We start from the raw sequence: 27,469 nt of genomic DNA on the forward strand, positions 1-27,469 counted from the left end.
AGCTTCTACGGCCACGTGTGCTGGGACACTTGTTTTCCTGTGGGAGAGTGTGGAGCACACCAGACATGCAGACGTGGCCTTAGACGAGTAATTTGGTTTAGTTACTGAATGCCTTAGACCAAACACAGTCCGGAAGATCTAACCTTTCGCTGGCGTTGCACTTCCTCCCATAACAGGCACAATGGCGGGAGAAATTGAACAGGGAAAGCAGACAGAGAACCCAAAGCACTTGATATACAATTATACAGCTGCCGCATGTCAATTTTAGTCCAGGAAAGGCTTTTTTGCCTCGAACATTACCATTAGACGCCAAGCCAGACGTAGGCGCTTTTTCCTGAAGCAGCAAAGGGATCCTAAGCCAGAGGGCATTACTCCAAAGGAAAAATTGCGTCCTTACCACCTAATGTACATTACTTGGAGAACGCTTAACAGATTAAAGACGGTAGTCTGAAGGAGCACAAAAAATTTAGTCTCATGACGGTGTGAGGGGGACGTTACGTGCAGCTGCAGAGCAGTCCGGACACCAAATCACCTACCAGTATGCCAAGGCATGGACGAGTCCTGCGCTCTGTAAGATATTTTACATGAGACCATAAATGGCATAAAGGTTGTAGAAGTCTAGAGAGAAAAAGTGAGGTGTTTCTCCCTGACACGGAAAGTAAGTAAGGTCATAAATTTCCCTACCCGAGCTGCAGAAGATAGCAGTATCCTTTAGATAATTTATTCAATTAACAAGCAGAATTTAGAGAGACACGTGCCTATCTGGGGTAATTGGACTGCCAGATCACGATGCACAGTTAGTCGCCTGGTATAACTTGACCCCATGTACAGATCAGAAACACACTAAAAAGTCAGTGAGGCTGATTAATGAAAAAACTACCCAAGATATTAAAGAAAGCTTGAAAATATTGGCTGGAGGTGAAGTTTACAGTGAGTCTAATGCTGACTATAAATTCAATATATTTCTTAATGAGATTTTCCTTTTTAAAATTATTTTTCCCAAAACGATAAATATATTTAGTAATATCAGATAATTCAAGAAACCTTGCATCATTACAGGTAATAGTCTCTTCACAAGAGAAAAAGGGTTTGTACAAAACAACCAGAAGAACCAGCCATCCAGAAATACTTTCATATTATAAACAGTAATGTGAAATATCACGCAAAATTGCAAGTAAAAATTTAGGGGTGTGCACATCTTGTCTTATATTGAGAGATCGGATAATAAAATCAATATGGAATATTGCTGAAAGGGACATGGGAAAAGTAGCCATAGAATATGGCATAATTTATTGTTTCTGTTAAAATGAATTGCTTAAGACAGTTCATGAGTAGCAGAGATTTTCTGTACTTTCTTTTTAAAAACAGATGAGATAATTGGTGTAACCAGTTAAGAAGAAAAAGCAAGACAGTACACTGAAAAAGCAGTGTAGCGAAAATTTAGTGTACCGATAGTCAAAACTAATCTTACATCCCCATCTAAAATAGGTAAGATCATCATGGCTTTAAAAAGTAAAACTTCATATGGGGTGGATAATATCTGGAATAAGAAACTGAAAACGTGTGTTCCTATAAGTTGTAATGTTCTTGGTCAGTTATCTAATGCGTCCTTAACCCAGCGTATTTTCCCAGAAATTGTGAAATATGACATTGTTAGGGCACCCTATAAAAAAGAGTGACTCCAGAGATTGCAACAGCTACCGCCCTTTGTCACTCCTAAAATTTTTGAAAAGGTAATGCATTCAAGGGTTGCATAAACCTGTATAGTAATGGTATCCTTAGTAAATCACACCGTTATTTCAAAAGAGACATTCTATTGAATCGACTATTTCCATATTTAGTGAACATGCAGTAAGATCCATAAATGATAAAATGTCACGAATTTCGATCTACTGTGACTTTTCGAAGGCATCTGATTGTGTGAATCATTGTTTAGTCTTAGAGAAGTTAAGTTATTGTGGAATACATAGTTCATAAAACGCCTGTTGTGGTTCTGGTTGGAGAAACAGAATTCAGAAAGCTACCCTAGATTGTTGAAGTAATACAAAGAGGGACGCCACGCCCTCTGCATCGGGAAAAATTACGATAGGTGTGCCACAGGGTTCGATCAATGACCCATTCTGTTCTTGCTTTATGTTAATGTTCTGCCATTTTATTTGAATCAGGAGGCAGAGTTAGTCCTGTTTGCAGAACATACAAACAATGTGCAGAAGCCGTGCAAAGAAGTATCAACCGAGAAAAGAGTAAATGATGTTTCTGTGAAAGTTACAGAATGATTTTGGATAAGTGGGCTAGCTCAAAACAATGAAAAAATGCAGTTCACCCAATATCGTACTGTCAGAAATATCCCATCTTTTTTTAACCTAGAATGCCAACTTCTTGTTGGCATTAATAAGGTAACCAATTGCAAGTTCTTAGGTGTACCTGTTGCTGAAGGGACGTGCAGAGCTATAGACCTATATCTGTAACGTCGACAAGTTGTAGAATTTTGGAACACGTATTATGTTCGAGTATATTGACTTTTCTGAAGACTAGATATCTACTCTGTAAGAATCAGCATGTTTTTCGAAAAAGACGATCGCGTGAAACCCAGCTCGCGATATTCATCCACGAGACTCAGAGGGCCATAGACACTGGTTCCCAGGTAGATGCCGTGTTTCTTGGCTTCAGCAAGGCGTTTGATACAGTTCCCCACAGTCGTTTAATGAACAAAGTAAGAGAATATGGATTATCAGACGGTTTCTGTGATTTGATTGAAGAGTTCCTAGATAACGGAACGCAGCATGTCATTCTCAATGGAGAGAAGTCTTCCGAAGTAAGTGTGGTTACAGGTGTGGCGCAGGCGAGTGTCGTAGGACCGTTGCTATTCACAATATATACAAATGACCTTGTGGATTACATCGGAAGTTCACTGAGGGTTTTTGCGGATGATGCTGTACTATATCGAGAGGTTGTAACAATGGAAAATTCTACTGAAATGCAGGAGGATCTGCAACGAATTGACGCATGGTGCTGGGGTTGACAATTGAATCTCAATTTAGACAAGTGTAATGGGCTGCGAATACATAGTAACGAAGATCCTTTCTCATTTAGCTATAATATAGTAGGTCAGCAACTGGAAGCAGTTACTTCTATAAATTACCTGGGAGTAGGCATTAGGAGTGATTTAAAATGGAATGACCATATAAAATTAATCGTCGGTAAAGCAGATGCCAGACCGAGATTCATTGGAAGAATCCTAAGAAAATGCAGTCCGAAAACGAAGGAAGCAGGTTACAGTACACTTGTTCGCCCACTGCTTGAATACTGCTCACCGGTGTGGGATCCGTACCAGATAGGGTTGATAGAAGAGATATAAAAGATCTACATCTACATCTACATGATTACTCAGCAATTCACATTTAAGTGATTGGAAGAGGGATCATCGAACCACAATCATACTATCTCTCTACCAGTCCACTCTCGAACAGCACGCGGAAGAAACGAACACCTAAACCTTTCTGTTCAAGCTCTAATTTCTCTTATTTTATTTTGATGATCATTCCTACATATGTAGGTTGGGCTCAACAAAATATTTTCGCATTCGGAAGAGAAAGTTGGTGACTGAAATTTCGTAAATATATCTCGCCGCGACCAAAAACGTCTTTGCTTTAATGACTTCCATCCCAACTCGTTTATCATATCTGCCACACTCTCTCCCCTATTAAGTGATAATACAAAACGAGCTGCCCTTGTTTGCACCCTTTCGATGTTCTCCGCCAATCCCACCTGGTAAGGATCCCACACCGCCCAGCAATATTCTAACAGAGGACGAACGAGTGAAGTGTAAGCTGTCTCTTTAGTGGACTTGTTGCATCTCGTAAGTGTCCTGCCAATCAAACGCAACCTTTGGCTCGCATTCCATTATCTATGTGGTCTTTCCAACTGAAGTTGTAGGAAAAGAAGCCAAAGAACTCTTCTTAGCATCACTAGTACGAACAAAGGCAATAGTAATCCAACCATTACCGGTTCCTTGCACTGACATAGCCAAACTAAATCTTGCAACAAAACCGATCCACCTGTGCACACCTGAGAATAGGGAAGCCTCGTCGGTAGCTTTGGGAGAGAGACTAATACTCTTACACACTTTGAAAACAGAATTGTGCTATTTATCGAGTAATCGAATTCCAACGGATTTCTTTTGGAACTCATGTGGATCACCTCACACTTTTCATTATTTACCGTCAACTGCCACCTGCCACGCCATACAGCAATCTTTTTCTAAATCACTTTGCAACTGATACTGGTCTTCGGATGACCTTACTAAACGGTAAATTACAGCATCATCTGCGAACAACCTAAGAGAACTGCTCAGATTGTCACCCAGGTCATTTATATAGATCAGGAACAGCAGAGGTCCCTTGACACTTCCCTGGGGAACACCTGATACCACTTCAGTTTTATTCGATGATTTGCCGTCTATTACTACGAACTGCGACCTTCCTGACAGGAAATTACGAATCCAGTCGCACAACTGAGGCGATACCCCATAGGCCTGCAGCTTGATTAGAAGTCGCTTCGTTACAGGATCATTTAGTAATCGCGAAAACATTACGGAGGTGATAAATAAACTCCAGTGGAAGACTTTGCAGGAGAGACGATCAGTAGCTCCGTACGGACTTTTGTTGAAGTTTCGAGAACATACCTTCACCGAGGAGTCAAGCAGTATATTAATCCCTCCTACGTACATTTCGCGAAGATACTGTGAGGATAAAATCAGAGAGATTAGAGCCCACACAGAGGCAACCGACAATCTTTCTTTGCACGAACAATACTAGACTGGAATAGAAGGGAGAACCGATAGAGGTACTCAAAGTACCCTCCGCCACACACCGTCGGGTGGCTTGCGGAGTATGGATGTAGATGTAGACGTAGAACTGTATTTCCTGAATGAAAGAGACTGACAGAAACTGAGAAAGCTTTCTTACTTGGCAGAGTGCGCTGCCTTGGACCTGCGGGGCGAGAGCTGGGCGCGCCGCCTGGGCGCCGTGCGCATGCGACCGTACGTGTGGACGGACGACGAGGGCACGCCCGTCACCGCCTTCAACGTCAGCTTCCTGGACGTGCGCTGGAGCCGTGAGTACGCCAAGGCGCCGCGCCGCTTATACGAGGTTTGTCCGGAAAATACGTATAAAAGTTGAATAATGTCTGTGTTACAAGTTGCAGTCACCGCCAGGTGCGACTACTGCTTTAATCAATCCCATCAACGCTCGGTTCGAGTCAGAGGACTCTGCGTGAAGGTGGGAGTGTGCGGCAGCTTGTTGACAGTTACCCTTTTTCACCTGTCGTCGGCATGGAGCTCTGTCTCTGATTCAGGAACAGCGCGTCAGCATCAAGTTTCTTGCAAAGCTAGGATAGAATGGCCGTGAGATTTTTGAGTGTTTGAAACAGGTTTACGGAGACAATTCTCTGAAGGAACCGTCCGTGAACAAGTGGTTAAAAAGGTTCCCGGATGGCCGAGAAGAAGTGAACGATGATCGTCGCCCAGGACGCCCGTCGACATCGAGTTCCGATGCAAATGTTGAACGAGTTCGGGCTTGTGTTCTTAAAGGCCGTAGATTGACAGTCAGAATGACTGCTGACTAGCTGTCAGTCCCCATAACAATCGTTCACGAAACCCTGACACAAAAACTTGAAATGAAGAAATTGTTTGTGAAAATCGTCGCGAAGCTCTTGACGCCAGAACAGAAAGCGAAGAGGGTGGAGTGCTGTGAGGATTGGTTGGAGCCGCGAGGGATTAGCCGAGCGGTCTGGGGCGCTGCAGTCATGGACTGTGCGGCTGGTCCCGGCGGTGGTTCGAGTCCTACCTCGGGCATGAGTGTGTGTGTTTGTCCTTAGGATAATTTAGGTTAAGTAGTGTGTAAGCTTAGGGACTGATGACCTTAGCAGTTAAGTCCCATAAGATTATATATATATATATATATATATATATATATATATATATATATATATATATATATATATATATATGTTGGAAGAAGAGGAACGCGGGGACTTTCTCAACCGGGTCATCACTGGAGACGAGACCTCGTTTTACGATTTCGATGTGGAGCTCAAATCTCAAAGCAAGGAATGTAAACTAGCAGGAGAACCGAGAGCAAAAAAGTCCCGAAAATCAAGGTACAATGTGAAGACAATGTTGACTGTTTTCTTTGATTCTAGTGACATTGTTCACAAGGAATTTGTCCCTCCCGGCCGGAGAGTGAACGGAAATTTTTACGTTGACGTTCTGACACGTCTCAGAGCTCGTGTAACCCGAGTTCGACCGGAGTTGGCAAAAGGGAGCAGGTGGATCCTTCATCACGACAATGCGCCAGCTCACACGTCGCGCTTTGTGCTCGAGTTTTTGGCCCGAAGCTCTATCACCGTGACATCCCACCCGCCTTATTCACCCGATTTAGCCCCGCGTGACTTCTTCATGTTCCCGAAATGCAAAATCGTGCTTCGGGGGCGCCGCTTGGGAGATGTGGAAGCCATCAAGGCGGAAACGACACGGCAACTGAACAACATCACAACTGAAGACTTTCAGCAATGTTATCAACAGTGGAAACGGCGTTGGCAGAAGTGTACCGCGTCTCAGGGTGACTACTTTGAAGGAGACCATATTGTAATACCTGAATAATTGTAAAATAAAGTTATTATTCAACTTTTATACGTATTTTCCGGACAAACCTCGTACATGGTGGCCCTCCTCAAAGTCTCTCTGCGCGCTGACCGAACTCGTAACTGAGCAGCGTGAGGGATGAGACTTGGAGGTACTAGCTGCAACCAACATGTCACACTCACCGAAGAACCGGTGTCTGCCGCAAGGTCACAAGCTGCGAACCTACCGAGAGTTCAGCCACGAGGTTCTGTGGCAGCTCCTGATACGGGGTTCGAAGTAATATCAGTGGAGTGAATCTGAACTACTGACGCGTTTCTAGCAGCTCACATAGAGTGTGCAAATATCCTCTCCGAACAAGGAAAACTCCCATTGCAACCCTCTCAGATTTAGCGGTCCACTGGATAGCCTGTCAGAAACTGAACACAGGTTAGCATGAAAACAGGAATAAGGTGTACTGAACTGTGAAAAAAGAAGCAAAGTAGAAACAGCAAACGGCCCAAGCGCTAGATGTACATCATCTCCACAGAAATAGTTAGGTTCATACCACATAAGTTAATAAGAGACGGGACTCTTCCACCATGGTACACAAAACACGTCAGAACACTGTTGCAAAGGCAACGAAAGAAAGCATGCCAAATTCAGAAGAACGCAAAATCCCCAAGACTGGCTAAGTTTCACGGAAGCTCGAAATTTAGTGCGGACGTCAATGCGAGATGCTTTTAATAGTTTCCACAATGAAACACTGTCTCAAAATACTGTAGAAAACCGAAAAACATTCTGGTAATATGTAAAGTACACCAGTGGCAAAAAAGAGTCAATTGAAACGTCCGCTTAGAAAAATTTGTGAATTACTGTGCTCATAAACATCTACGTTATTTGATTTTCAAACAGCTGAGCAAAATTGAACGTACTCAGACATTACGCTCTTTACCTATTCTGATCAACACTAAACTGACACACAATATTTTTAGCGCAACGCAATCTGACTTTCAATAATCCCTACAAAAGAATGCCCATGACTAACATTAACCTATACCTTTCATGAATCACTTACCTCACAAAAATCTTCGTTACTCGAACTACTGCAATAGAGCGAGCGCCACTACTGCCGGCTAAATAAACATTACAAATTTTCTCTTTCTGATGGACATACGTCCAGATCTTCCGCTCTCAAAATTCTGCCATTTCTCTCCCCACATCCACCATTGATGGTGGCTCACCTCCAACTGCGCAACGCTACGCGCTGTTCACATCCAACTGCCCAATACTAAAATGGCGAATATTCCAACAATGCCAACCAGCCACAGACTGCACACAGCACAGCCAGTGATTTTCATTCAGAGCGCTACGTGACGTTACCAACATAAAAACCTAAACAGCCTACTTACACAATACCGTCACTGCGCGACAGCGATGGAAATGTTACCGATTGTAGTGTCATTAAAGCGGAGTTACTAAATACAGTTTTCCGTACTTCCTTCACTAAAGAAGATGAAGTAAATATTCCAGAATTCGAAACCAGAACAGCTGTTAACATGAGTGACATAAAAGTAGAGATCTTAGGTAATGCGAAACAACTCAGATCACTTAAGAAAGGCAAGTCTTCTGGTCGAGATGGTATACCAATCAGTTTCCTTTCAGAGTATGTAGACGCAATAGCGCTTTTCTTAGCAAATCATATACAACCGCTCACTTGACGAAAGGTCTTTTCCTAAAGACTGGAAAGTAGCACAGCTCACACCAATATTCAGGAAAGGAAATAGAAGTAACCCATTGAATTACAGACCCATATCACTGACCTCAATTTGCAGTAGGATTTTGGAGCATATACTGTACTCCAACATTATGAATCATCTTGAAGAAAATGACTTATTGATACATAACCAACACGGATTCAGAAAATATCGTTCTTGTGCAACACAGCTAGCCCTTTATTCCCATGAAGTAATGAGTGCTGTCGACAAGGAATCTCAGATCGATTCCATATTCCTAGATTTCCAGAAGGCTTTTGATACCTTCCTCACAAGTGACTATTAATCAAATTGCTTTCATATGTAGTATCGTCTCAGTTGTGTGACTGGATTCGTGATTTCCTCCCAGAGAGGTCACAGTTAGTAGTGATAGGCGATAAATAATCGAATAGAAAAGAAGTGATATCTGGCGTTCCGCAAGGCAGTGTCACAGGCCCTCTGCTGTTTCTGATTTACATAAATGGTTCAAATGGCTCTGAGCACTATGGTACTTAACATCTGAGGTCATCAGTCCCCTTGACTTAGACCTACTGAAACCTAACGACATCACACACATCCATGCCCGAAGCAGGATTCGAACCTGCGACCTTAGCAGCAGCGCAGTTCCTCACTGAAGCGCCTAGAGCCGCTCGGTCACAACCGCCGGCTTTACATAAATTATTTAGGTGATCTACATCTACATCCACATGGATACTCTGCAAATTACATTTAAGTGCCTGGCAGAGGGTTCATCGAACCACCTTCACAGTCCCCAGTGAGCAGCCCTCTTACATTGTTTGCAGATGACGCTGTATTTTACTGTCTAGTAAAATCATCAGACGATCAATTCCAATTACAAAATGATCTAGAGAGAATTTCTGTATGGTGTGAAAAGTGGCAATTGGCACTAAACAAAGAAAAGTGCGAGGTCATCCACATGGGTACAAAAAGAAATCCGATAAATTTTTGATATGGTAGCGAGTTGGGGTGGCAGTCACTGAAACAAAGGCGGTTTTCTTTGCGGCGAGATCTATTTACGAAATTTCAATCACCAACTTTCTCTTCCGAATGCGAAAATATTTTGTTGACACCCACCTACGTAGGAAGAAATGATGATCATAATAAAATAAGAGAAATCAGAGCTCGAACAGAAAGATGTAGGTGTTCCTTCTTCCCACACGCCATTCGAGAGTGGATTGGTAGAGAAGTAGTATGAAAATGGTTCGACGAACCCTCTGCCAGGCATTTAAGTGTGAATTGCAGAGTAACCGTTTAAATGTAGATGTAAATGTAGATGTTGAACTAGCGATTGAGAATAGCTAAGGAGTCGTGGTTGTGTGTGCATGGTGTTGGACAGCGAAGGGGAGAGATCCAGGCCCGAACCTCCCAAGTGCCTGACTTTTTTTTCACAAAATTTTAAACTGTCCATCCGATCAATGACGTCTCTTATCTCTGTATTGAAATTTGTGTCTGTGTCGTGGTCTAACATTCGCTTGCAACTGCGAGATGTAACAAAGGGACTTCCTGACATACGTACAGGGTGGAAATCATTGAACTGTACGGAATAAAATAGTCGTAACTTCTGAACGGTTTGCGTTAGGACATTCAAACTGCACGATTGGCCGCGGGGCGTGATGAGAATTAGTACGCGCATGCATGGTTTTGATTTAGCGACGAAGCCCACTTTCATTTGGATGGGCTCGTCAATTAGCAAAACTGGAGGATTTGGGGCACTGAGCATCCGCATTTAGCAATCGAGAAGTCTCTCCTCCCTCAACGGGTGACTGGGTGGTGTGCAAAGTCCAGTCACGGAACAATCGGTGCGATATTCCTTGATGGCACAGTCACTACCGAACGGTGCGTGAAGGTTTTGGAAGATGATTTCATTCCCATTATCCAAAGTGATCCTTATTTCGACAAGATGTGGTTCATGCAAGACGGAGCTCAACCCCATCGAAGCAGGAGAGTGTTTGATCTCCTGTAGGAGCACTTTGGAGACATTTTTTTCTATGGGGTTCCCAGAGGCCACTGGCATTGGCCTCGATTGGCCGCCATATTCTCCGGACCTGAACACAAGCGACTCTTTTTTGTGGGGCTATATTAAAGACAAGGTGTACAGCTATAACCTCAAAACCATTGCTGAGCTGAAAACAGTCACTCAGGAGGTCATCGACAGCACCGATGTTCCGACACTCCAATGGGTCATGCACAATTTAGCTATTCGTCTGCGGCCCATCATCGCCAATAACGACAGGTATATACAGTAGAACATGTCATAACCTAAATCCGAGTATCTGTAGTGAGTTTACATGTTGAATAAATTACGTGCAGGCCGTAGTTTGAAAATAATTGTTTCCTTTTTTTAAAAAAAATAGTTCATCAATTGTCACCCTGTACCTCCTATTTTTTCGACGCAAGTGCCACATGTTATGAGTCCTGCGTAATGTTCTGGAATTTTTCTTTTCTTGAATTTCTTTGTTGTTACATAGTTCACACCCATTTATTTGTTGTTTTTATTTCTGTGGGAGATCTATGCGGCATCTCACCTGCTCTCACTATTCATAACTTTTACTTGCGACGGTAATACTGTATATTCTTACCGCATGCTTCATATTCCTTATCAGTGTATAGTATGACAATTGCCAAGACTACAGAAGAAGGACAGACACATCAATGACCGCACGACAGTTCATAAAACTTTGAGAGGAAAAACACAGCAGGAGGGAGATTTGAACTCGGGTCCCGCGCTTTACAGGCCATCACCGTGACCACACGACCACGTCACTGTGACTGTTCACTCTGGCTCGACGTTGTACGTCCTAAACTTGGGTCGTTTGCTGTTTCTATTTTGCTTCCTTTTTCACAGTAGAGTACACCTTTTTCCTACCTTCATGCTTGATTTGTGTTCACGTTTTGACGAGCTATCCACCGTGCCACTTTATCACTAAATCTGAGGGGGATGCGATGGGGAGTTTCCCTGGTTAGAAAGAAATTGCGCTCACAATGGAACATTCCCAGAGTCATTAAACGATCTAGATGAAACTTGATAGGTGTGTATAGGCTGCACAATAATCCAATACATTTTTCGTGACCAATTTCACATTTAATGGGTAAAACACACCCCGAAAGGTAATTTGGCATATTAGGTTCGAAGGGAATATCTTCGAAATGATTATATATAAAAAAATTCTCATATAAAAGGTTATATGTAATTAACATTCTTGAAAACGGTATAATCGATTTTTTTAATAATAATTAATCTTCTTCTTCTCAGGTATTAAAACAAATTGTGTGCTATGATACCCATCTTTGTCGACGTCTTCCTCTGTATCTTCTTCCTAGTCACTTATATTTTCCAGCCTTTAAGGGGAGCCTGTCACTCTCTATTTTTTCTAGGAGTTCGTCCCATTTTCTCCTATACTTTACAATTTTATCATTCAGAATAAAAAATTTTAGTTCTTCTCTAATATATTGGTTCCTTAATCTCTCTTTTATTGTGCTACCTATACGTTGTCTATGGAATTTCATTTCTAGTGCCTGAATACCACTTTCTTGCTTTTCGCTAATCACCCAGGTCTCGCTTCCATAAATTAGTGTGAGGACTGCAACTGTTTTGTAGAATTTGAGTACCTTTCCTAGATCTGTTTTTAAGGTTTTTGTTAATTGTTCCATGTATCCGGCTAAATTTACTAAACTTAATTTTTAATCTTTATTGCAGCCTAGGTAGCCGAAGTGGTTTACTTGCACTAAAATCATTTGATTTATCCCTATTTTGGTTCTAATGTGTTCTTTTCCCATGAGAGCCATGGTATTAGTTTTTTATATTGATATCTCCATATCATATTTCGCACTTATTTATTTGAGTAAGTAAATTCTTTCCCGAAAGTCCTCTTCTTTATCTGCTATGATCACTGAACCATAAACATGTGATAAATTATCGAAAACAGTCGTCCTGTCTTAAGTATATGCCTTTTAGAAATTCTGTTTACCATACATGTATTGATTTATCTATGTAAATGTTAAACAAAGTTGGGGAGATAGAGCAGCTTTGACATACTCCTTTGTTAGTTAGTATCTCATCAGTCATTTTTCCCTTGAGATCTAGAGTGATAATAGCGTTCTGATACAAACTTTTTATCGCATTTATTAGATGTTTTCGATATCAGCGATTCGCCATTATCTTCCAAAGTTTCTGTCTATTGAAATTGTGGAACCTTTTTAAAAATCTATGAAACCAATGTGTGTTTCTTTATTATATTCTCTGCGTTTTTGTATTATTTGTTGTAAAATTAAAACTTCATCCATCTTAATGTCCTTTCTTAAAACCCATTTGTTACTCGTGCAGTACTGTTTCCGTTATGTTTTTAAGTATTGCATTTAAAATCGTTGTTTAAATTTTGTATTCTGAGTGTAGTAAACTTATATCTCTGTAGTTGCCACATAGTCTTTTGTCTCTGTTTTTAAAAACTGATATCACTCTAGCAATCTTCCAGCTTTTGGGAATACTTCTGCTCTTCCAACATTCGCTTAAGAGACGTAACAGTCGTAGATGTAGCATCATTCCTCCATATTTTAGCAATTCAGAATTAATCCCATCTCTTCCTGTCGATTTTCTGTTTGTAATTGATGTTAATGCAGATCTTATTTCGTTAGCTTGTATTTCACCTAATCGCTTGTCATCTACTGTTTCAGTTTCTTGTGTCATAATTAATTAATATTGAAAAATGAAAACATTTGTTAAAACATAAACTAAAAACGCTTTCAAACTACATACATCCATATATAATAAAGCTGGTTTCTAGGACACCATTTAAAAAAATGAGCCATACACTATGTGCTGTCACAGTATTTTCAATATATCTAATTAAAATATCTAAACATTTATTATTAGTCTAGTTATTTGATTTACTAATGTTTTATGTTGTAAATTGTTATTTTGTATTTCACATTCAGTTTTGGTTTACTATTTGACATATGTTTATTATTTTAATTGAAAATAAGTAATGAATTGCGATAAAAAATCAATACAGTAATGACAATCTGTAAATAAATGCTTAAAACAACATTTTCTTACACAATTCACGTAAAAATGAAAGAAATTTCGTCACATAATATACAAGACAGGAAACACAAGTTTAACACAAAATTCAACAGGATTGCAAATTGTCATAGGTGACACTCCCTAAAAATCCACATTTGTATCAGGCATATTTCAGTACGTTGTTAAGCTTTGGCCAATAGAACTGTTTATCTACTAGTGGCTGCAGATTGACTGTATTCTTCCACAAGTGGGGGCTGACATTATAATCATTCAATAGAAATAGATCCGAAAATCCTCTAACAGAGTTCTTCCAACATCGAAAGCATTATATGTTCCAAGGTTGTGTCTGTGACATCGAGCTCTCTGGGATCATCAGATACTGCTTTTCTTGGGGTGTGACACTCAAAAACGTTCTTTCACACACACCACCCGTCTTTTCATAGTTTTAAAAGAAACTGATGGTCCGTTTGGACCGAGAATTCGAGAATCTCTGAACCTCGAAACGTCCTTGTGACTGCATCCAAATCTAGTAAACAAATGTATGATACCTTCTATCCCAGTCAGGGAAAAAAATCTGTATTGCCGTTAGATTCTTCAGGCTGTCATTGTGAAAGAATTATATAAGGCATCGTACCGTAGGACAAGGAACTTGTTCATCTGGTGGTCCCAAAGGGCTCGATGACACAGGTATATCCGTGAGATGTACATGGCTTTCGATAATGGAAGAACTTTGTGAGAAGATTTTCACATGTACACACATAAAAAAAAGTTTTGCAGAACCCCGGTTCCCAGAACTCCTGAAGATAGACGTTGACTGTGGATGTTGTATCACAGACACAGTCCATTTGATTGTTCAGAGATGTTACTAAACCAGCCCTAAGATGCAAAAAACAATGCATGAGCAGCGCCTATTGGACGGAGGCGGTCCGACAACCGATCAGTTCCAGTCATTCCACCAGGAAGGAGGTAAACGGCTCGTCTTGTCTGCAGTTCAACCATGCCTAGACGGTCAATACCGCTGTTCGACCGCGTCCGCGTTGTTTCTTTGTGACAGGAAGGGCTCTCACCAAGGGAAATGTCCAGGCGTTTCGGAGTAAACCAAAGCGATGTTGTTCGGACATGGAGGAGATACAAAAAGACAGGACCCCTCGATGACATGCCTCGCTCAGGCCGCCCAAGGGCTACTACTGTAGTGGATGACCGCTAACTACGCATTATGCCTCGGAGGGACCCCGACAGCAACGCCACTATGTTGAATAATGCTTTTCGTGCAACCACAGGACTTCGTGTTACGACTCAAACTGTGCGCAATAGGCTGCGTGATGCTTAACTTCACTCCCGATGTTCATGGCGAGGTCCATCTTTGCAACCACGACACCATTCAGCGTGATACATTGGATTTGGATTGGGCTTTTTGGGGGAAGAGACCAAACAGCGAGGTCATCGGTCTCATCGGATGAGGGAAGGAAGTCGGCCGTGCCCTTTCAAAGGAACTATCCCGGCATTTACCTGGAGCGATTTAGGGAAATCACGGAAAACCTAAATCAGGATGTCCGGACGCGGGATTGAACCGTCGTCCTCCTGAATACGAGTCCAGTGTGCTAACCACTGCGCCACCTCGCTCGGTAGCGTGGTACAGATGGGCCCAACAACATGCCGAATGGACCGCTCAGGATTCTCATCACGTTCTCTTCCCCGATGAGTGGCGCATATGCCCTCAACCAGACGCACTGTCCAGCGAGTGCAGCAAGCTGGATGTTCCCTGATGTTTTGGGGTGGCATTTTGTGGGGCCGATGTACGCCGCTGGTGGTCATGGAAGGCGCCGTAACGGCTGTACGATAAGTGAATGCCATCCTCCGACCGACAGCATATTGGCGAGGCATTCTTGTTCGTAGACGACAATTCGTGCCCCCATCGTGCACGTCTAGTGAATGACTTCCTTCAGCATAACGACATCGCTCGGCTAGAGTGGCCAGCATGTTCTCCAGACATGAACCCTATCGAACATGCCTGGGATAGATTGAAAACGGCTGTTTAAGGACGACCTGACCCATGAACGACTCTGGGGGATCTACGCTGAATCGCCGTTGAGGAGTGAGGCCATCTGGACCAAGACTGCCTTGATGAACTTGTGGATAGTATGCCACGACAAATACAGGCATGCATCGATGCAAGAGGACGTGCTACTGGGTATTAGAGGTACCAGTGTGTACAGCAATCTGGACCACCACCTCTGAAGGACGCGCTGTATGGTGGTACAACATGCAATGTGTGGTTTTCATGAGCAATAAAAAGTGCGGAAATGATGTTTATGTTGATCTCTACTCCAATTTTCTGTACAGGTTCCGGAAGTCTCGGAACAGAGGTGATGGAAAACTTACTTTGTTGTGAGTATTTCTGTTGCATGATTAGGATGTCAATCACCACTTGAGAAACAATATCGTCAAGCGACGGTCACTTGTGTGTAATCAATTCTCTTCGCCAAGGCTTAGAAGTACACTGAAATATACCTGATACAAATTTCGATATTTAGATTCCACGACAGTTTGAAACCCTAGTGAATTTTGTTCTATATTGTGTTTTCTGTCATGTAAATTATGTGAAGAAATTTTGTTCATTTTACGTACATGCTGTAAGAATGAGTTATATTTTAAGCATTTATTTATAGAGTACTATAATTCTATCATCTACTTATTATTTTCAGTTAACGAAATACACATGTGTGGAATGGTAAAGTAAAAACTAAGAATTAGAAAAAGCAATGTACAATGTAAGACGACAATTTAAAATGTGAAATAAATTTAAGTAAAATATATAACTAGACTATGAATGTTTAGATATTTTAATAGTCTATATTGTAAACATTCTGCCAGGACATTGTGAAGAGCTTATTTTCCAAAGATGGTGTTTCAGAATCCAGTTTTATTACATATGGATGTAAGTAACTTGAAAGCTTCTTTACTTTGTGTTGTAACAAATGTTTTCATTTTTCAAAATTAATTAATGGTAGTGGAATATTTTGCAAAATTTCAGATTACTACAAAATTCGATCATACAGTTTTCAAGAACGTTAGATAGATTTTAACTTTTATTTGAGAAACATTTTTACATACCTTTTTGAAGATAGTCCCTCCAAACCTAATACGCCAAATTACCTTTTGACGTAAATTTTACCTCTTAAAAGTGAAACTGGGCACAAACAAATACCTATTACATTAGTTTGCCCCTTCTCCTACATCCACCAAGTTTGATCAAGGTCGTTTGTTGAGTCTTGGGAATCTTCCCTTATCAGCTCTTTTAAAAAAACAATCCCACTAAGAACACATTTGGATATAGTCTGTGCATGAAGGCAGTCTCTGGCCAGGCCTAAAAGTGCGTTCTGCTTCCGAAGAACAGACCGATGCTGGAGATGGACAGCACCGTCATCACGCTCCTCCTTGGTAGCCTGCCACTAGTTTGTAGGACTGGTGGATCTGCCCCTTTGTGTCATCTTCATTTTGTGTCCAATAGACCAATGCTATGTTTTAACCCTTTGTTTTGCAGAATTGACATCTTTTTTAAAATTATTAACCTTTCCCCTACTCCTGCCCCCTCTCTGTTCCCACCTCTTTCTTCCCTCATCCCTGTGTCCACCTCATCTCATCTTCCCACCTCTGCCTGTCCTCTCCTCCTCCCCACTCTGTCTCTTCATCTCCTACTCCCCTCTCTGTCTCCATCTTCTCCTCCTCTTTCCGTCCATGCATTCCTCCATTCCATCCCCTTCCACTCCCCTCTGTCTGTATCTATCTCCTCCTGGCCCCTCTTTCTGTTCATCCTCTCCTCTATCCATCTCATCATTCCAGAGCATTGGTGGAATGCCCATAGACACTTGTAGCCCCTGCAAAACAGGTCGAAAAAGGAGACTGATACTGCTCCAGCCATACTTGCCTGTCTTGCAGAGAAGCCCACATCAAAAGCTGACAAAAACAGGTTTCCACCTATATCTCAGCTCCTATGGGAGCTAGTAGATTCTAACCCTACAGAACCGATACTTGTGAAGTTTTCTGTTTGTGCATCAAATTCGGTTGAACTCTATCCACAGGACAAGAAAGAAACACCGTCAAGCTTTAGGGACAAGTTCCTTACACCAAAACAAGAAAAAAAAGTAAACACGGGCTATAAAATGCATACCTTAAGAGCTATGAGCACTTGTTCATCTTTGATGTTAGTAAAATCATCTCTTCTACTTCAAGCTCTTCACTGTCCATATTGTGGAACGAGCTAATATGGTCCAAAATAAGAAAAAAACCTCTAGTAAACATGAACATTAAAATGCAACACCTAATAGTTATGAGGACTTGTTCAGTAGAAGAGATGTGTTTCACATGATTGAAAATGAACAAGCACTCAGTGCTTGGTTTGCATGATAAAACAGGAGTCACACGCATAACAGTGCATCATAAGCGGAAATATTCGTTCTCATTGTAACGGTCTGCCTTGTACATGGTTATCAAGGTGGCAATAATATTGCTCGTCTTCACCACTAAAAAGCCGAAGAGCCTGTGATTTTATAATCTAATATCGAAGAAAACTCTGTCGTGACACCTAACAGTAAACACTTTGACCATTACTTAAAGTTTTGGCACCTGAAATCCACTGTTTTCTTATATGTATAAGACGTATTTGCAACAACAGCATGACATTTGTGATTGATTGCTAACTCTGTAGATTCTGTACAAACGTTTTCATGGTGTATTTTAGGATTCCTGTAAGAAGTCCTTATTTCTAATGTTGAAACCTGTTTAATTCCTCACTCCGTATTTTGCACCCATGACTGAGGATCTGTAATAACTAAAGACCATAACAGGATAATAGCTTTCATGGGGGACCTACTCATTTGGATAATTTTAAAATTGTGTCACGTAAGGCTATACAGAATGCCCTTTGCTTAGATGTTAAATTGAGCCAAAGGTTAGGACCATTTTCTCATGAGTTATTCTGACTATAGTCTTAATTTTTTGACATAATGCGAATATGTATTCAGATTTTGCACTGAATTTATCTTCTTGGATAAGAAAAGTTTACTTTTTGAGATATTTTATTTGTTATAAATGTTAAAAAAGTTATATACATATTTTAAAATACAAATCCTTTAATTCAAAATAATTTCACAAAGCTTTTAATTCGGCTACATTAACAGTCCTTCAGAATCGACTCCTGAAAATTTCATCTTTCTATTATAAATAAACTCTGAGAAAGTGTACCATATAAACAAAAAATTAAAGTTATAGGAAATGAAACTTTTTAAAATTCACACCTGCTCCCTAGGTAGGATCATTATAATTGCGCAACAGCTTCGTCTTCATGGCTCTTCTATGCTGTCTAGCCATCTTTGAGTGGATTTGTACTGTATTATCTGAAGACATGATCTATTCCTTGCCTAAAAAAAGTATAGCTACTGCAATTCATAAATCTAATCACAGCCCCACTTTCTGCAAAACTTTGCACTTTGTTATATACCCCTGATTAAATGATGAAACAGCACCAAAAATCCCAAATTGAAGAGTGTTTATACTCACATACACAGTTTTAGGAGTGTGTTTTATGTCACATGGTTCACACACTCATTTCTTTTCTCAGTCCAACCTTGAATAATTTCTTTAGCAGGCTAACACCTGTGAAGTCTTGGAGTATTGGTTTTATTTCGTCCAATATGGTAGATGGCAAATGATGAGGTTGATTTTATTGTTGTTTTGTTACCTTGCCTCTATTGTACTTGCACCAACTGTCTTTTCCTTTTGGACATATCCCGTGGTAGGGTTCTCATTGCCTGAAGCTGTGTGAAAAAAACGCGCCCACGCTGCTCTTCTCATGAATGCTGCATTTACTGCATTATGTATAATTGCCAGATTATTGCACTTCTGAATATAACCTATAGCAGCATGTGTCAGTCTTTTTGCATCTAAAGTTTTTCCATCCCTCAGTCTTTTGCCTTTCATGCTAGCATTGAGTTTTCGAAGTCTCGATCCCATTCTTCTCCAAATGTGGCCAAATAAATTCTAGTTTTCAGATGTTCACGTTGTTTCCTTAGGGCTTCAGTTCCTCAGTTTCTTTGAATGACTTTGTACCACCGTATGCAAGACAATTTATGTACCTAATGTTATATCATTTTACTGAGCGCTGATAAATATTTCTTACTCCAGCAACGTCCATACCACCACTTGAACCGTGATAATTTCTTATTCAACCTTCTTTATGCCTTCTCCATGTTTATGTTTCATTTTATCTTTGTATCTGCAATGCTTGGGAAATACTGTCACATCAACTACCTCGCCCACTGTTAAATGTGTAGCCTGCAAGGTCGCATCAAAAATTATGGACAGGTCTTTGTTTTTATTATTTTCAAAAACAGCTTCGTCACCAACATCTTTCATATTTTCCTATGCTACATTTTCAATAGCAGAGCCTATTAGAATGACGTGTTTGTCATTGAGGCTAGAGCAGGAAGGTTCATCATACCATGTAACACGGCAGCTGCAGCCCTGTCCTTACCCATAGACCATAATCCATAACGAGTCTGGTGTGTATATCGAATAGTTCACCTGTATCTGCAGTAACATATGAGGGATTGAAAAAATAACATTGTGTTTGCAATAATTGCACATCAGCTCAAATTCACAAGCAGGTCCTACATGTATGTTTGTTTTCAGTGAAACACCACACTTTCTACATTGCCTGCAGCACACATTGCTCTCCAAGACGTCTGATAATACAGACACATTAATTATCTCATATTTTGTAGTTCCAGGATTTAGTTTCTTGTATTGTTTTTCAATTACAGCTACATTTCTTTTTGAAGCAGGAAGATGTAGTGGCAGCAGCGTTACTTAATGTATCATTACCAATGTAGAGGTTAGAGATTACTGGGACTTCAAATACTGACCTAGACGATGAATCAGACGAATTCTGAGTACCCTTTAGTTCCTTGCGCCAATGTACACGCTTGTTAAATATGTTTAGAGTAGGTCTTGGCATACTGAAAGGGAGAAAATTCAATGACTTCGACAAACGTTGTTGTTGTTGTGGTCTTCAGTCCTGAGACTGGTTTGATGCAGCTCTCCATGCTACTCTATCCTGTGCAAGCTTCATCTCCCAGTACTTACTGCACCCTACATCCTTCTGAATCTGCTTAGTGTAGTCATCTCTTGGTTTCCCTCTACGATTTTTACCCTCCACGCTGCCCTTCAACGCTAAATTTGTGATCCCTTGATGCCTCAGAACATGTCCTGCCATCTGGTCCCTTCTTCTAGTCAAGTTGTGCCACAAACTCCTCTTCTCCCCTATTCTATTCAATACTTCATCATTAGTTATGTGATCTACCCACCTAATCTTCAGCATTCTTCTGTAGCACCACATTTCGAAAGCTTCTCTTCTTTTCTTGTCTAAGCTATTTATCGTCCATGTTTCACTTCCATACATGGCTACACTCCATAAAAATACTTTCAGAAACGACTTCCTGACACTTAAATCTATACTCGATGTTAACAAATTTCTCTTCTTCAGAAACGCTTTCCTAGCCATTTCCAGTCTACATTTTATATCTTCTCTACTTCGACCATCATTAGTTATTTTGCTCCCCAAATAACAAAACTCCTTTACTACTTTAAGTGCCTCATTTTCTAATCTAATTCCCTCAGCGTCGCCCGATTTAATTCTACTATATTCCATTGTATTGTTTTTCAATTCCAGCTACATGTCTTTTTGAAGCAGGAAGATGTAGTGGCAGCAGCGTTACTTAATCTATCACTACCAATGTAGAGGTTAGAGATACCTCTTAAAAACTCTCACATCGATTTGCTCACAAAGGAAACAATACAAATGACGCAAAATAGACTGTCAATTGTCTTGCAGTGTAGCCAACAGAAATTGTGTTCAATTCTATCTCTGACAAGGAAGGCTAATAAGACATGTTTCGTTTCTCATAAACATGGTGCGGAACATCGATCCAGCAATTTAAAAAAGGTATAAAATACTAGTATGCACGTCTTCTCAATATTTTATGCACAGTTTTAAACTAGAAACTCTAAATATTTGGAAAATGCGTATGTCGAAAAATCGATTTTCTCATCGAAAACTCATTCTGTGTACCTCTAGTGGAGGTACAATGTTAAAATGGAATTAAACGACTGTTTCGAAAACTAATGTTAGTACAACCGATGATGTCGAATGAACGCATCAGCTGAATCAATATTACTAAACATAAATTATAATATAAAGTTCAACACAACTTAAGAAATATTAGAGGGTCACGTAATCTAAGTTTTGGCATTAGCAAGAAAATTCCTTTGAGATGAGACATTTTACACGTCAGTTATGAGTCGTTTTAAAGTCGTAGAAATTAAGTTAATTTTATTTAGAAAAGATAACAGACAGGGTTTTGGAAATAATAGTGAATTCAAGTATGATCGATATGACGTTAATATGCACTGAAGAGAGTTTAATGTGCAACGGAAAAATTGTTTTAAGCTAATGCTAATATGAATTAGAATACTGCTAGTCTTAAGGCAGCTTAATTCTAGTATGAAGTAAATACGAATTCGTAGTGTTTGTGACCTCACATCCCGTCAAGTGGTGGCCGAGCGGTTCTAGGCACTACAGTCTGGAACCTCACGACCGCTACGGTCGTAGGTTCGAGTCCTGCATCGGGCATGGATGTGTGTGATGTCCTTAGGTTAGTTAGGTTTAAGTAGTTCTGAGTTCTAGGGGACTGATGACCTCAGATGTTAAGTCCCATAGTACTCAGAGCCATTTGAACCAACCTGTCAAGTGGTAGGGAAAGGGATATTTGTAACTAGATTTCAAAAAGGAACCAAAAGGCAGTTCAGGGTGAACTGATGTGGGGGTAGATCGTATAGAACTAATACTTTTAATGAGTGCATCTAGGTGTGCCGCAGTGGAGTGTCGTAGGACCGTTGCTATTCACAAAATACATAAATGACTTTGTAGATAACATCGGAAGTTCACCGAGGCTTTTTGCGGATGATGTTGTCGTATATCGAGAGGTTGTAACAATGGAAAATTGTACTTAAATGCAGGAGGATCTGCAACGAATTGACGCATGGTGCAGGGAATAGCAACTGAATCTCAATGTGGGACAAGTGTAACGTGCTGCGATTACATAGAAAGAAAGATCCTTTATCATTTAGCTACAATATAGCAGTCAGCAACTGGAAGCAGTTAATTCCATAAATTATCTGGGAGTAGGCATTAGGAGTGATTTAAAATGGAATGACCATATGAAATTAATCGTCGGTAAAGCAAATGCCAGACTGAGATTCTTTGGAAGAGTCCTAAGGAAATGCATCCCGAAAACAAAGGAAGTAGGTTACAGTACATTTGTTCGCCCACTGCTTGAATACTGCTCACCGGTGTGGGATCCGTACCAGATAGGTTTGATAGAAGAGATAGAGAAGATCCAACGGAGAACAGCGCTGTTCATTACAGGATCATTTAGTAATCGCGAAAGTGCTACAGAGATTATAGATAAATTCCAGTGGAAGCTCGGTACGGACTTTTGTTGAAGTTTCGAGAACATACCTTCACCTTGGAGTGAAGCAGTATATTGATCCCTCCTACGTATATCTCCCGAACACACCATGAGGATAAAATCAGATAGATTAGATCCCACACAGACGCAAACCGACAATCCTTCTTTCCACATATAATAAGAGACTAATAGAAGGGAGGGCCAATTGAGGTACTCAAGGTACCCTCCGCCACACACCGTCAGGTGGCTTGCGGAGTATGGATGTAGATGCAGATGTAGATCTACATGAGTACTCCGCAAGACACTTGACGGTGTGTGGCGGAAGGATACTTCTTGTACGGCTAACTGCCCCCCCCCCCCCACCTCCACCCCCACACCCTCGCTCTTCCGCACGCGGATGAGGCGTGGAAAAAACGATTGACAGTAAGCTTCTGTATTGCCTCTAATTTCGCGAATTTTCTCGCCGTGATCATTTGGCAAGACGTCTGGAGGAGGAAGTAATATGTCGTCCGACTATTTCCGGAAAGTACTCTCTCTGTATTACCCTATTAAACCTCTCCTTGATGCACAACACCTCTCTTGGAGCGTCTGCTATTAGAGTTTCTTGAGCATCTCTGTAACATTCTCGTGCCGACTAAACGATCCCACGGCGAAACGCGGCACTCTTCTTAAGGTCTTTTCTGTCTCTCTCTCTCTCTCTCTCTCTCTCTCTCTCTCTCTCTCTCTCTCACACACACACACACACACACACACTCTCTCTCTCTCTCTCTCTCTCTCTCTCTCTCTCTCTCTCTCTCTCTCTCTTCTCTCTCTCTCTCCTCTCATTCTCTTCTATCAGTCCCACACGGGAAGGATCCCATATTGAACAACACCACTCATGAATCGGTCGAACAAGCGCTTTGTAAGGCACTTCCTTCGTGTCTGACTAACATTGCCTTAAGATTCTTCCTATAAATCTAAGTCTGGCATCTGCTTTCCCTACAATTACTTTTATATGGTCATTCCGCTTAAGGTCGCTCTAGATAGTTGTTCCTACATATTTTATGGTAGATACTGTTTCCAGCAATTTGTCATTATATTTATGCGAAATAATGATACACTTATTTATGTTCAGAGGCAACTGGCAGGGCCTGCACCATTTATTAATCTTCTGTAGGTCATTCTGCAAATTGATACTGCCTACTAGTGTTGCTCTTTCATATAGACAACCGCATCATCTGCGAAAAGTCTTAAAAAGCTTGTGTCGCTTCCTACTAAACCATTTAAATTCAGAGTGTTTCAAAAAGAACGACCTGTTTTGGGACGATAATAATTACGAAACATATGATGTGCCGGAAAGTAAATGTGTGTTTTTTGAATGAGAGTTTCAGAAAATTGCCGTCAGATGTCAGTCAGTACGTCTTCTCAGTTTGCAGTCAGTCAGAAGTAAGAAGGCGTCCGCTGCAGTTGGCAAAAAATGAGGTAGTTATTTCTGCCCAGAGTGCTTTTCTTCAGAATTTTGACATCAATCCGACTGTACCCAAAAACATTTTTTTAAAAGTGATCGCTTTTTGCGCCATTTCATGTGAAAAAATGTCTGGGAATGAGCTATCTCCTAATGCAGCACAAGTGGTTTTCCATAGCTTCAGGAGGACTCTGATGACTTCATTTTCCAACAGCATGGATCTCCACCACACTGGCACAGCAACGAACGTCAGTTTCCCAGTGACACACTGCCTCAATGCTGGATAGGGCGCAAGGGACCCTAGAACACTGCCTTGCTTTCTTGACCTCCAAGATCTCCAGATGTGACATCATGTATTTTTTTCCTGTGGGGGTATGTGAAGTAAAATCCTACACCATCTGTTCTTTACCGCGTGACATAGATGAAGTGAAGAAGAGAACAAGAGCCGCCATAACTTCCGTAAAAGCAGATACATTGTGTAAAGTTTATCACGAATTTAGCTGTCGTCTACATGTTTTTCATAGGGGATGTGTAATAGCATAGCTAAAACTTCAATAGTTTGTAAGTGTTTTGCAATTCTTCCAAAGTTTGTAGTATGTTTGTATCAATAAATATGTTGTTTTGAAATCAGGTCATTCTTTTTGAAACACCCTGCACATTCTGTGAATGCCATGAAAATGTATGTTGCCACGAGTGCGAAAACATGTCTGATGTCTATTGTTAGCGCCCACGCAGGATACTTTGGCCTATGCGCAGTGATCAATTTTCGTCTAAAGCGCTGGGCGAGTTTATTCGGTTGTTCGGAAGGGGGGACCGATACTGTCTGCCACCTTTCGGCAGTTCAGCGGAGACAGAATCGAGGCAGTTTTTCACAGACGATTTTACAGAAACTATTCGGCAAAAAAACTCGTTTTGGCCTCACTCACAGCTTTATATGTCAGAACTCGAAAAAAATATGTATATTTATACAAGGTGTGTCAGGAGGAAAGGTACACGCTTTGAGGGGCGATAGTATTAGTGGTTCTCAACAAAAACATATGGACCTATGCCCTATTCCGAATGGTTTCCGAGATAGAACATACTAAATATCAAATGGTTCGCAGGAAAGCTTCTGTAAAGTTTGGAAGGTACGAAAGGGGGTACTGGCAGAAATAAAGCTGTGAGGACGGGGCGTGAGTCGTGCTTGGGTAGTTCAGTTGGTGCCGGCACAGTAGCTCAACGTGTTTGGTCAGAGGGTTAACTAACCTCTGTAGTAAAAAAACTGAGTGGACGGATCAACGAACAACCTGAACGGGTGTCATGAGACGTACGCCCCGAACATACACAACGAACAAAATATAACAAGAAGAGATCAACAAAAAATTTTAAAAAAAGTTGATAGAGCACTTGCCCACGAAAGGCAAAGGTCCCGAGTTCGAGTCTCAGTCCGGCACACAGTTTTAATCCGCTAGGAAATTTCATATCAGCGCACACTCCGCTGCAGAGTGAAAATCTCATTCTGGGCACTTAATATCACTTTTGTAGGTTTTTCTTGAATAACTCGAAAACCACACCCTCCAGCGAAAACTTGTCGCAGTACAAAGTTAAACTACATTAAATTTCCTACAAAAAAGGACCTATTCATTTATTTCTCTAGAACTAATGGTTTGTGCGAAGAGAGCGCGAGAATATCGAAAAACCCGCTCGAATCGCATGCGCTGTAGCTTACGTAGTTTTTGTAGACCAATTTGTGGTAGCATATTGAGGTAGCAAGTTGAGACAAACAATTTGATACGGGACACTTTTGGTCTATAAATTTGAGAAACTATCTCAAATTGGCATACAAAAACTACGTAAGTTACAGCGCATACATAAATATATACTGTGATGTGTGTTAGGAATGATAGTGAATTTTCCTGTAAACGTGGGTGGAGGTCTCGATCTTGAGCAGTATCGAGAAACTTGATCTGATGTAGCATGATCAATTGCGATCAGGGATGCCAATGAAAAAACCAGAGTGAAATATTCAGAACACTCCTCATATTTCATAAGCCCTTTGAGCCTTTGAAATGAGATTTGGCAAGTAATAACACACAGAGGACAGTATTTTTCCATATGGTTGTTGTGCAAAACTTCATTATCTACGTACTTATTCCAGTAACTACACACTTTTTTGATAGAATGTAATTTTTAAGAACTATCGATTGCTGGTGAAACGAGAAATGTTTTGGGTTTTGGTAGAACTTAAATGAGGAGATTGCAGGTGTACTTTGTACCGAGGATATGCTTTTTCATAACCTAGAGACCTTACTTTTCCTCAGTTCATCACTTAATAAACTTAACAAACCACTGTTTCAAAATTCTCTCGCATCTTCACAACATGTTAGTGAGGTGAGACTATAAATTCCGCTGTGTTTTGGCAAAGGAAGCAAATTTTAAGATTTAAACAAGAGAAAAGTGTAGGTTTGATTCGAAATGTGACACTCATGACGCTGATCTGAAAGTCACGAGAAAATAAATTGCTGCTTTTGTTACCTGCAGAATTCTTTTTAGATATTAACTAAAGCAGATCTGACAGTTGTTTTTGCGCGTGGAAGGGCTCCATTTAATATCTACAAGGAATATGAGCGGAAGCTTCAGTTAAGAGCGACGCTTCCCCTCCAGCACGCGGTATTTCCCCTACAGCGACTACCCACAAGCCCACAACACCCAACACTACCGCTCTCCCCACGCTTGCCCAGCCGATTGCGCATCTACCGTTCAAGGTATTCTGTGCAGACTCTGCCGTGATATTCTTTTATGAATATTGTGATTGTATTGTATTGTAGGTTAACCTGGGGCCTAGAAACGACAGAGAGACTTCGTCCCTGCAGCCACAGTGGTCCACAACCCCACGACGACTACCGCAGTCGACTTCACCCCTCCGCTGCCCCACACCGAACCCAGGGTTACTGTGCGGTTCGGCCCCCTGTGGACCCCCTCCCCCCTCCCCCCACAGGGAACGTCTCACATCACACGAGTGTAACCCCTATGTTTGCATGGTAGAGTAATGGTGGTGTAAACGTACATGGAGCACTTGTTTGGGCAGCAATTGCTGACATTATG

The 27,469-nt window shown here is 41.0% G+C and overlaps 1 protein-coding gene across 1 annotated transcript in view; it reads left to right on the top strand.

Moving 5' to 3' along the window:
• The window catches only part of LOC126335969 (uncharacterized), a 301,475-nt gene that overhangs the window by 164,110 nt on the left and 109,896 nt on the right, over window positions 1–27,469 (top strand). The window contains exon 4 of the mRNA XM_049999446.1: window positions 4,975–5,115. Coding sequence (XP_049855403.1) covers window positions 4,975–5,115 — 141 coding nt within the window. The remainder of the gene's footprint in view (window positions 1–4,974; window positions 5,116–27,469) is intronic.

This window comes from Schistocerca gregaria, chromosome 2 (assembly GCF_023897955.1).
Source record: "Schistocerca gregaria isolate iqSchGreg1 chromosome 2, iqSchGreg1.2, whole genome shotgun sequence".
In the NCBI taxonomy this organism is placed as follows: domain Eukaryota; kingdom Metazoa; phylum Arthropoda; class Insecta; order Orthoptera; family Acrididae; genus Schistocerca; species Schistocerca gregaria.